The sequence below is a fragment of the Argiope bruennichi genome, chromosome X1 (genome assembly GCF_947563725.1).
Source record: "Argiope bruennichi chromosome X1, qqArgBrue1.1, whole genome shotgun sequence".
Lineage (NCBI taxonomy): Eukaryota > Metazoa > Arthropoda > Arachnida > Araneae > Araneidae > Argiope > Argiope bruennichi.
Genome location: NC_079162.1, coordinates 66,727,728 through 66,739,133, shown reverse-complemented (window position 1 = coordinate 66,739,133; position 11,406 = coordinate 66,727,728). Strand labels below are relative to the sequence as shown.

The 11,406-nt window shown below is 26.9% G+C and overlaps 1 protein-coding gene across 3 annotated transcripts in view; it reads right to left on the bottom strand.

Moving 5' to 3' along the window:
* Positions 1–11,406, bottom strand: part of LOC129958631 (EH domain-binding protein 1-like) — a 149,393-nt gene that overhangs the window by 128,372 nt on the left and 9,615 nt on the right. For all 3 annotated transcript variants that reach the window (XM_056071231.1, XM_056071230.1, XM_056071232.1), the window contains 6 exons: positions 9,617–9,674; positions 8,529–8,678; positions 8,253–8,434; positions 7,966–8,168; positions 4,397–4,529; positions 2,436–2,673 (listed from right to left, as the gene is read on the bottom strand). In XM_056071231.1, coding sequence (XP_055927206.1) covers positions 2,436–2,673; positions 4,397–4,529; positions 7,966–8,168; positions 8,253–8,434; positions 8,529–8,678; positions 9,617–9,674 — 964 coding nt within the window. The remainder of the gene's footprint in view (positions 1–2,435; positions 2,674–4,396; positions 4,530–7,965; positions 8,169–8,252; positions 8,435–8,528; positions 8,679–9,616; positions 9,675–11,406) is intronic.

Below are 11,406 nucleotides of genomic sequence, written 5' to 3'. Positions count from 1 at the left end.
GTTCCTGACTTAATGGGTGGAAGTCAAGATTATTTATATTTTGTACTTTTGATTTTATTTTAAATTGCATTTTTCAATTATAACATAATTGCAAATAATCTTTTCATATTATTATTTAAAATATTGAGTTTTTGAAATTTTTTCATATTTATTATTTAAAATATATGCATAATATTAAAGTGTGTTGAATTTCAAATTTATTTATATGCTATTAAAATCAAGAAAGATGATTTCCCCAAATAAATTTTTAAATAAAAGAAAAAATAAATAATTAAAAGTCATGACTCATTATATCAGAGAAAATTAGTTAATACTTCAGAGGAAAATTTGTTACACCACTGGTTGTAATTAAACTATACTCTGGTATTTATTGTGTCAGATTGCTTTTTGTTTTAATAAGCATACAGACCTTGTGAATGAAAAAAAGTTACATATCAAGATTCTTACATGTTTAATAATTAATGGCACGTGATAATTATAATAATGTAGTAAATGCCTCGGGAAATTTTTACACCTCTGACAGTCATTAAGTTACCCTCTATTATCACTGTGTCCAAATACAATTATATATATATTTTTCAATTACTCAACTATTTCTTATATTACATATTTTTTTTTATTTAAAATCTTATAAGAGTATTTTGAATCTTGTGTTTGTTACATTCATTCACATTCGTTTGAAATCTTTGAATTTTGCATTTATTACTTTTAGTTCCAAGTTTTTCATTGGATATTTTTGAATTTTGAAATTATTATTATCATTTCCAAATAATTTATTTCAAATACATTGAAAAAAAATTGAATCTTACATTTATTTACATTTCCAAAAGTTTCATATGAAACCATTCAATTTTACAAGTATCATTTTCATATCCAAGTTTTTCATTAGATATTTTCAATCTTATATTTATGGTTTCAGTTCCAAGTGTTTAATATGAAATATTTCAATTCTGCAAGTATTATTTTCAAATCCAAGTTTTTACCTGAAGTTTTGAATCTAGAGTTTTTATTTACAGCTAAAATACTTTATTTAAAATCATTACTATACTGATATTTCATTTGAGTGAAGTCATAACAATATTGATATTATATTTAATAATTCAATATTTTATTTCTAATTTAATAATCTTGTTGAGTCAAACTTCCTAGCATTTAAGAATAATACTCAAATGAATATCATCAATTCAAATTCAATAATTCAGTTTCTACAGAAAAATGGTCAAAATAACTGTGCAAATATATCATTTAATTTATTAATATTTTGTTATTACTGTTCATTATTAAGATTTTTATATAATATTTTCACAAATATAATTCTTAATCTTTTTATACTTCTAATATAATATGATGAATGGGATTTCTGTATTGATGTAAAGGTAAGGGAAACTTAGATGTCACTTTCAATATATTTTTAAACATTAACCTCAGACTTGGTCACCACTGTAGGGTATGGTTGTGTGTCAAAGGGCCCTGACACACTTCCACGTGTTGCAGTGGGGGTTGAGGGAACTGTAATATTTTAAACTCTAATTAAAATCCAAAGCTTTATCTTAATTTAGCCCATAGTAATTTCATTTGCTTATTTCCTAATCCGATTCCACTATTTCTACTTAATTAATAATTCAAGAGAAGCTTTGTAAAAATGTTTAGTCAGCAGTTCCCATGCTGCCGGTGAAAGGAGAAAAACTGCTGATTTAAACAAATACTTTTTAAAAAGATCCCTGTGTTTCCCTTGCTTGTGATTGACATGAGTCAGAAATCCCTATCAGAATCTTAATAATATATTAGCACTGTAAAAAAATATTTTTCCTATCAATATCTCATGTTGTATAAGACAAGGGACAATTTATTTCTCGCGCCTTCTTGTAAATAAATCATGCCTCCCTCCCAGGAGAGAATAAATCAAATTTAAAAATGAAAAAGTTTCTTCACTGATTGTAGAATCTGCCATCTGCTTTCAAAAAATAATGCTTACATATATATAAAAATATATAATATGCACATTAGAAGCATGCACTTTCTCTTTTCTTTCTTTTCCATTTAACTAGACTGAGCCATAGCAATGTGTGACTAAGTACAGCTAGTACTAAAAATACCATCTTTCAGACATTTTAAATATAATCTTGAATTTATAAATATTTTTTCAACCAAAAAATTATAATAATTAAACAAAAAATTTCTTAATCAAAAAGTCTTTATAAATTTATCAAAAGCATTGAATATTTTGCAGGTTGTTAAAATAACTTTCAAATTTTAAAAATTTTGTCATCATAAACTGATAATCAGATTTGAATGGCAGGACAATGACTTGATATTCATAGAAAAAATAACTATGAAATAATACATTTGAAATTTTCTTTTCAAGCCTTTAATATATAAAATTTAAATTAACAGAGTAAAAAATTAGAGTAAGTACTCAAGAGAGTTTTTTATACCTTTTTGCAATTGTCTTTTATATTATGAGGATTTAATGATTCAAAATCAATCAAATCAGGTCGAAAATGATGGATAACAGCACAAAAAGCTAAACCATCCCGCCAAGATCTTGTCATATTTGTAACATTGACCCCTTTATAACCTTTAGTTACTTCTTTACACCAAGTTAAAAGATCATCAATGCCCATTAAGCTCTTATCTGCTTCATTTTCAGAATTGAGACTCAATCCTTCAAACCTTAAACAAAAATTGAGAGCGTTAGTGAAATTCAAAATACAATAACTACAATAAAGAAATTTAATAAAATTGCATAAAAAATCAACAATTACAAAAAAAAAACTGGAAAACCAATACTTCCTTAACAAATATCAATTTTGGTAACTTCTCTTACATAAAATTACTTCCATCAAAAGTACCATATAAAATTTTGTTGAAAACGATTAAAATTTAAAATTTGCTTCAAAAATAGGAAAAGCTGAAATAGTAGATAAAATATAAAAAGTGGCATAGCATTAAAACAAAATAAGTTCTTATTTTTTGAATGAAATCAATTTTTTCTTTATTAATGAAAGAAAAAACATTAAGCTCTAAACACACATTCACAGATCAAAAGTGTGCGTTTGTGTGTGTGTTGCACCAATGAGATTTCAACTTTTGAGTAGCAGAGTTACTTTGATATATTAGATTCAGAGAACTTCACAAGCACCACTTTTAAACCAATAAAAGAAACAAATTACTTATACTATTTAACAATTCTATGCATTTTTATAAATTTTAAAGTGACGTCGTCATCATGTGGCGCTAATAATTTGCTTTCAGTGCTTTATTTTTATATAATTGACTTGACCCCAAACAGGAGGAGACTAGATAAGTTGAAACTATTGTAAGCCATCCACCCCCCGATTATAAGCTTATCAATGCACTCCTGAAAGATGCATGTTAGAATTCGCTCATTAGCGAGTTTGTAACTACACTCCTACAAATTATAGGTGTTTTCCACTTGACAACAAAACAGATTAAAGTAAATGTAATGATTTTTAAACATTCTGCTAATCTTTTGAAATTCCATTATTTTTTCCCTAAAACTTAAAATGCAAATTTTAATTCATATTTAAAACTCAGAAAATTATATTTACTTTTAATTTATTGATCAGAATGCAAAGTAAATATTTTTCAGGATATAATTTAAGAATGTTTATTTTCTGGCGATACTTAAAAATTCTTAAAGGGTGGTTTCACAATTCAGTTGAGCTTTAACAAAGAAGTGCAAAGAAAAAAAAAACCTGGTATTTATTATTATTATTATTTCTTAAAAAATTAGAAAATCATCGTTAAATATTGAGAAAATATTTAAACAGCTTCACTTCTTAACTCTCTATACAATATAAAACTAAAATAATGCTTATTAGCATATATTGTAAGTGTTCCCGCGAATTGTGGGGATGATGGTGTAGATTCGCAAAATCACATTTGAAATATAATTTAATTGTATGGAAATACAATCATTTATTAACAGCAGCATTTTTTTTTCTTTGAAGAATTAATAAAATAAGGAATAATTTTAAAAATTTGCAAACAAAATAGACTACTAATTAGGCCAATGTTCCAAAAGCGAGTGCAAGTGCTGAAAGATTAACAAAAAGGATTTGAAGAATTTCGATTGAAAAAAAAGAAATAAAGGCCTTTAATATTATTTTGCTACTTAATTTATCCATATGTATAAAACAAAAATACTTGAGAACATTTTAGTATAGTATTTCTAAGATTCATTATCTGTCAATAGCTATCAGGAATTTTTATTTCATATACTATATTATCGTTTTCCAACACAGCACACTATTTACACAAATAAATTTTGAAAATGGTTTACTGAAAAACAGAAATAGGAAACATATGCAACAACTTGCTGGATCTGTAAATTTATATTAATTTAACAAAAAAAAAAGTACAAAAGACTTACGAATCATCACACTTCTGTTCAATTGAACTGTTATCGGGTAATGAGGTAACACTTGAAGAGATTTGATCTGAAGTATTTTGGTCAGTTAGGCTACATAAACTGTCATCACTTGGTAAAGCTTTTGGAGTAATCACTGTAAGAAAAAAAAAATCAATCTAATTATACACGATATTTCTGGAGGTGATACTATTCCTTAAAAAATTAATCATGCATATGATTGCATATTTTCAGAATGCAGCATATTTTCAAATTCAAGGCTAATACTTTATTTATTACACCTCAAATATATTTTTAAACAATATATTTTAAACATTTGCCAGAAAATGAGGAGAATGTTTCAATGCTTTAATATAAAAGGAAATACTGAACAAGTAGGACAAATATACATTTAACGTCCTTTTAATTTCTCCTCTAGAAAATTTGTCTAGCCATTATAAGAGAAGGTTTATAAAGTTAAAGTTTTTATTACTAATATATTCGTGAATAACAGGTTAAAAAACTAAGCCTAAATGAATAATTTTAATACCATAATTTACAGAAGATTTTAACTCCTTTGAGCTGATGTTTTTATAAATTTTACAATGAAACGATTCAATGGTCAACAATAAGTAGAAATAAGTAGACAGCTTTATAGTTGTTAAAAAACTTATAGTTCTAAATACGAAAGTGTAATTCTAATATTTTTTGAAATAAAAACAGCAAAATGATTTAACCCTTAACTGGGAGGTGAAATTTTAGAACTTAACTTGGGAGCTGCGGTCTACGAGACCGCATTTCATTTACACTCAAATTAAATTTTTTATTAAATGTATAAGTATGAAAAACTGCCAATATATTTTTCAGATATTTTTCTTGGTATATAGATATGTTTTAGAAAATTTTCAAAATATATTATCATTGAAAAAAGTAAATGCGTATGAACATACATTTTCTTCTCAAATTACATAGTACAGCAAATAATAGTCTTGAAAAAACATATTACTTTTTACTTTTTTAAATTATATTTATTTCTACAGTATATGAAGGTATATAAAAGACAATATAATGTAAAATTCAACAATTATATGAAAAATTAAAAAACAAAATGACAATAGGTAAAATTGGCCCTTTTTTTAACGGCTTGTGTGACTTTCATAGCACGGTTTTGTAGGGCATTTTAAACATACATTTTAAGAACTCGTATAAAAATCCACCTATAAATTCTGTATATATATCTCTTGGTATATTAATATATTTTATAAATTTTTCAAAATACATTATCACTAAAAAAATTAATTATGTTTGAACATACATATCAGAATCAGTTGAATGCGAATTTTCATCGAAAAACTCTTCTATACAATTATCCTTATCACTAAAATCACTTTCTGCTTCATTTAAAAGTGTCTGGGGCACTGCTTCATAATAGGATCAACAAATTGGATGATATTTCGGGGCCCAAGTTTTAGCGCCATCTGCTAAGCCTTGTTCATCACTGGGACACTAACAGGGAGGTGCGGTCTTGGGAGACCACGCCCAAAGAAATAACTTAATTATTTTAAAAAGTATCCGCTGAAATCGGTTGAAAAAGTGCACGTGTATTGAAGGTCACAAAACAGGAAGCTACAGGGTCAATCCATTCAATTGAGCTAAAAATAGAATAGAGGTTACCGAAAATCCATCGCTAGCGGTCTCACAGACCGCACGTCCCCAGTTAAGGGTTAAAAGATAACCTAATCAATAACACTGGAAGAAAAAACATCAAAACACCAATCAATGGCTTAATTTTGCTTGAAAAACCAGTTATATTTTACAATTCTTTCAGCTTTATCAATTGATAAATATAACTTTGAGAAACAAAAGTAAAAAAAAAATCGACAGTAGACATAAAGGCAATTCTTTTTTCATCTCACTAGCAGAACAAGGATGGATTACAGACAATTTTTTGAACCAAATACTATTAGATTAAGAATAAACTGGAACAAAATTATCATTGTATATAAATGGTAATAGACAGATCTTAGAATATCAGACCAACATTTCTTATCAATTTTGAGAGGCCTCTTTATTAAATTGTTTCTACTCCAAAATTCGGACTGTTAACATTTCACTTGCTTCGATTTTTTTTATTTAAATTATGGAGCTAAATTAAATAGTTCGTTCAAATTTAGGATTTTAGAATTTGAAGCTTTATCTGTAAATATTTAGTAAAGATTGATCTTAAAACTTTTCGATTCCTACATAAAGTTCATGTTCTATCCTGTTCCTTGTATATGATTGTGCAAACTATTTGGCAAACTGCTACAAGTTTTTTTTTTTTTTTTTTTTTTTTTATTTTCCACTAGAAAAGTTTGAAATTAAGAAATTGTCAGTATATAATTTTATTCCATACAAAAATGAAATAATAATCTCAAACTTAAATAAATGACAAATAATGCAAATGTGTTGATAGCAATAATAGTATATGTTTAATGGTATTATAATTAGCTTCCTCACTACCGCTACCTGTATACAGAGTGTTCTGAAAGGTTGGTTATTTACAAACTTTAAGAATAGGTCTAATACAGAGACACAAATCATTTTTGCAACAGAACACGAGGTCACAAATATGCAAGTTGGGCGAACAGCACGAAATGCCTTCTTGCTAGCAAATTAAATAAAAGAAAAGGGTACAAAAGATAAAATGTACAACTTATATTTAATGAATTACAAATTTATAATAATCCCACAATAATCCAATGGTACGAACAGAAGTTCTGTAACTCACAAACAGCATAACAGATATAATAATGGCAAGTAGAATACATTATCAGTAGCAAAACCTTGAAATATTTAAGAGTTTAAAGGACATGTTTTAATGCAACTGTGTTATTATGCAAATGAGAATTCGTATTCAATAAACTTGTGCTGTGCACTTTATCTGCAGTATTCTTCTTAATTCCTTTAATTCATTGATAGCTTCCTACAGTAGTAGTCCCCCGTTGATTTCCACCCTTACCCCATGTTCGATCATAAAAAGGAATTCTTGTAAGTCTGGCCTATGCAAACTACAAAACAACCTTTTGGAATACACTGCAATTGATACGACATAAACTGATACATACATTGAATAAATACAATGATTTTTAACCTTTATTTTTAGAATGTAAATATTTTTGCAACTTAATAATATGTTTCCTTTAATAATTATAAATACCAAACATTTCCGCATTATATATAATCAAACAGCAAAATTTCAAAACATACTATTTATAAAAAAATATATGTCTCAACATAATAATATGCGAATTAAAAAGGATGAGGAATAATATGACATTAAATTAATTTCAACAAATTGGAAGTAATTATTAAATTTTTAATAATTATGCTTCATCAATTAAGACATATATTCATAGCATCACATTTTTAGTAAAACTTTTCTTAGATTCATTTCTGATTTTAAAACAACAACTTAGAATTCAGAGACTTTACTTCCAAAATTGAAAAATTACTATACATCTACAAAATAAAATTGTATCTTATAACAGGCAAAATATTTCTAGAAGATTTTAAAGTTTTTTTTTTTTTTTTTTTTTTTTTTTTTTACATACCTTGCACTTCCATAGTTTTAGAATTATCTACATCTACACCCTGAGCAAGAAAATTAAACTGTGCAGCAAGTTCTGATATTTTAACAGCAGTTTCAGATTTATTTACACTAATATCATCATCAAAGTCATCCAGATTACCAACATCAGGCGCTGTGACACTTTCCATGCTCATCAAACTAGCTATACTCAACATATCTTCATCCCTAAATTAAAAAAAAATAGTATACATATTATATATACCTATAAAATGGTTGAAAATGAATTTAAAAGAGTTAAGATATACATACGTTGCTTTGCCTTCCTTAATAAGCTTACATGACAATGTAAACCTCAAACACACTTCAGCAACTTTTTTTGACATCGGTTTTAAGTTAATTTTAATATCTTTCTGATGGGGTGTTACACTTGCATATAGCTTCATATTTATATTAGCACAAGCTATTTGTCTAGGCTTTCCTGATTTGGAGATCTAAAAAATATACATTTTTAAATGACAAAAGAAACAATATAAACATCATTTACTGTGATAAATAAGGAAGAAGAAAAGCAGTGGTTTTTCATACATCTTCAATATAAAATGTCCAAAGCTTGTCTTCAAATTCATTACTTCTTTGGTCTCGAAATAACGTAATTGTTGCCTCTTTATTTTCTGGCACAGGCCATACTACAGAGCCTCTTAATGGATTTGAAAGTGTTGGTTTCCATTCTAATGGCTGAAACAAAGGAAAGATATTAAAGAAAGCCAATAAATATACTGAAAATAATGCAGAAGAAAAGTGTTCCAATATATCTATTTCAAAATTAAATCTACATGAACATTAAAAAAAATTACTCTAATAAATCAGCAGAAAAAAATCCTATTGAAGAGCTCCCAAAATCATTTGAACCCAGGCATTTTAATTCATTTGTTAATATGTAAGTGGAAACTTATAGCAAATTATGGTTATGAAATTATAACATATGATTTTGATAATTGATGTAACTCAATATTTAATTCACTGAGGATCAAAAGTTTCAAGTTTTTGTTTTCTCTGTCTTTATACAGCATTAAAACTTGTGCAAATGCTAAGGAATAAAAATGAAGTTGAAGCTAAAAAGTATTTTAAAAGGCTAAAATAATTTTTAACTCATTTTTCAAATTCAATAATTTAAATATTTATAGCACTCAATAAAATTGTGTTGCTATTTTGATTTTTTAAATTTTTATTAAATAATGTATGTTGCACTCTTTTAAGGAAATAACCTATTTTTAATTCTCAGTCTTGAGAATATCTAAACTATTAAAAATAGATGGCATGGATGCATAAGCTTGTAAGTGATACAGGTGTTTGAAGAGCTTAAAAGCATAATAATCACAACAGAGATAACTAACATCATACATGGCAGTAAATTGGATGGCAGTAGCTAAAACTTATAAATATGGATAAGCTTTTTATATTTATAAAAGCTACAGTATAAAGATTGACTATACTAAAATATTTTGCAATATGTTGATGAAATGTATTGCAGTCAATCTCCATACATATCATCCATAATCAGTTTATACATTTTAATTGCTATGGTGTAACACGAATTAAGTCTATATAACTGAGCATTTTTTAATTCATACACACATAAAAAACTTTAACATGCATGAAAAAATAAAACTTACTTCTGTTACTACTCTTCTACTTCGTCTAGTCCAAGCTACACACAATTCAGAGGGATGCCTAAATAAAAGAAAAACAGTTCATTGAACATTCATTTTCTTTGAAAAAACCTAAGTGATAATGTGCTAATCATAAACATTGCATACTTTAATTTTCCGCTACAAATAAAAATTGCATGAATGTATTATCTTCATCTTTCCTCCAAAAAAAAAAAAGTAAAAAAGAATAACTATCTTCCAAAATTCAAAAGCATATTACCCACAACAATAATCAGAATGCATTACAAAAATGTTAAGACTGTTGAATTCTGGAAAATTCAACAATTTAGGAAGTTCAGAATTAGGCATCAGCACTTGCAAATACTTATGTATACTACATTATCTAAGAAACTACTGGCTAAAATTCAGCAAATCCCCTTTTTCCTTAAATGGGTTATTTTGCAATCTTTTAATTACAATACTCCACTATATAAGGGAACAGTCTCATTTTGTCAGAAAATGTATTTTTCCCCTTCTTCATTTTTTGCAAAATTAAATATATTTACTACAAAAAAGAATTAATCATTTTACACCATATGTTTTGATGAAATAACTTTTTATGGATTCTTCCTTTCTTTCACTCCCACTTCTAAGACTGAAGCTATCCAATCTTTTCCTTCAAATTCAGGATACTTCACACTCATGTATCATTCATTTCAATTTTCTTTATTATTCAGATGCAATAATTTTTCTCTCATTGTTAAAAATTTGCTAGGATATTAGTAAAATAATTTTCTCTGTTCCTTTTACAGACCATTAAAGGTTGTCAATATTTGAATCTTTAAGTCAAGGAATTTTAGATTATATAATTTTCATTTTCATCACCCTCACTTCTAATTCCAGAGATAACCATTTTGTTGTTCTACTTAAGGATGATTACACATCCATGTTTTTTAGCGTAATCATCGTCAAAAAATTTTTTGCAAAGAACACATTCAACTTTATATATATAGCACCTAGATACCCTTTTACATTAAATGATTACAATGTTACGGAGGCTATATAAAATGAATGTAGAAACTAAAGTCGATTGTTTTTTTAAAAAGAAACTTTACGGAAATCTAGAATATTTAATTAAAAAAAATTCTCTATTCCCATCAAATATTTACATTTAACATGGTCACCCTAAAAGAATTTTTAAATAAGGGTTATTACTAACAAACAGAAATACAGATATGTTCCAAGTCTGATGTATGAACAAACATTTATTATTTTTCAAACGTGAATAATATAGAATGCAGTAATGATATGATTGATTTTTTTTAGATGGCTGGTGAAAATATTTTGTAACTATACGTAAATATTAATGTCATTCTTTAATAAACGTCTTACTAAGATTAAAAAAAAATGCACATGTGAAAAATGAACCACTTAAAATTTAGATTCTTCTTGCACCTATCTATGTACCTATATTTAGACTTATAGACATTTCATTCAAAAACAATCAGATTTTAAATTGTAACTCCACTATCTTCATTTTTAGTCACATGTTTTTATAGTTCATTATTTTCCCCTTCCCCGACTGAACTGTTGCATGCTTGAATATTCCCAAAAATATGAGGTTTCCTAACCCCCCCCCAAATGTATGAGTTGGTTTTTCTCAAAATGTGTTATATATGAATGTTCTATGAACGACTTTATAGTCGTCTTATTATTATTATTTTTTTTATTTCGCAACTACAAAAATAAAACTTTTAACTCCATTTATGAGCGGCCTCTTACCAGGCTAGCAGGCCATTGCAACTGCCTAGTTG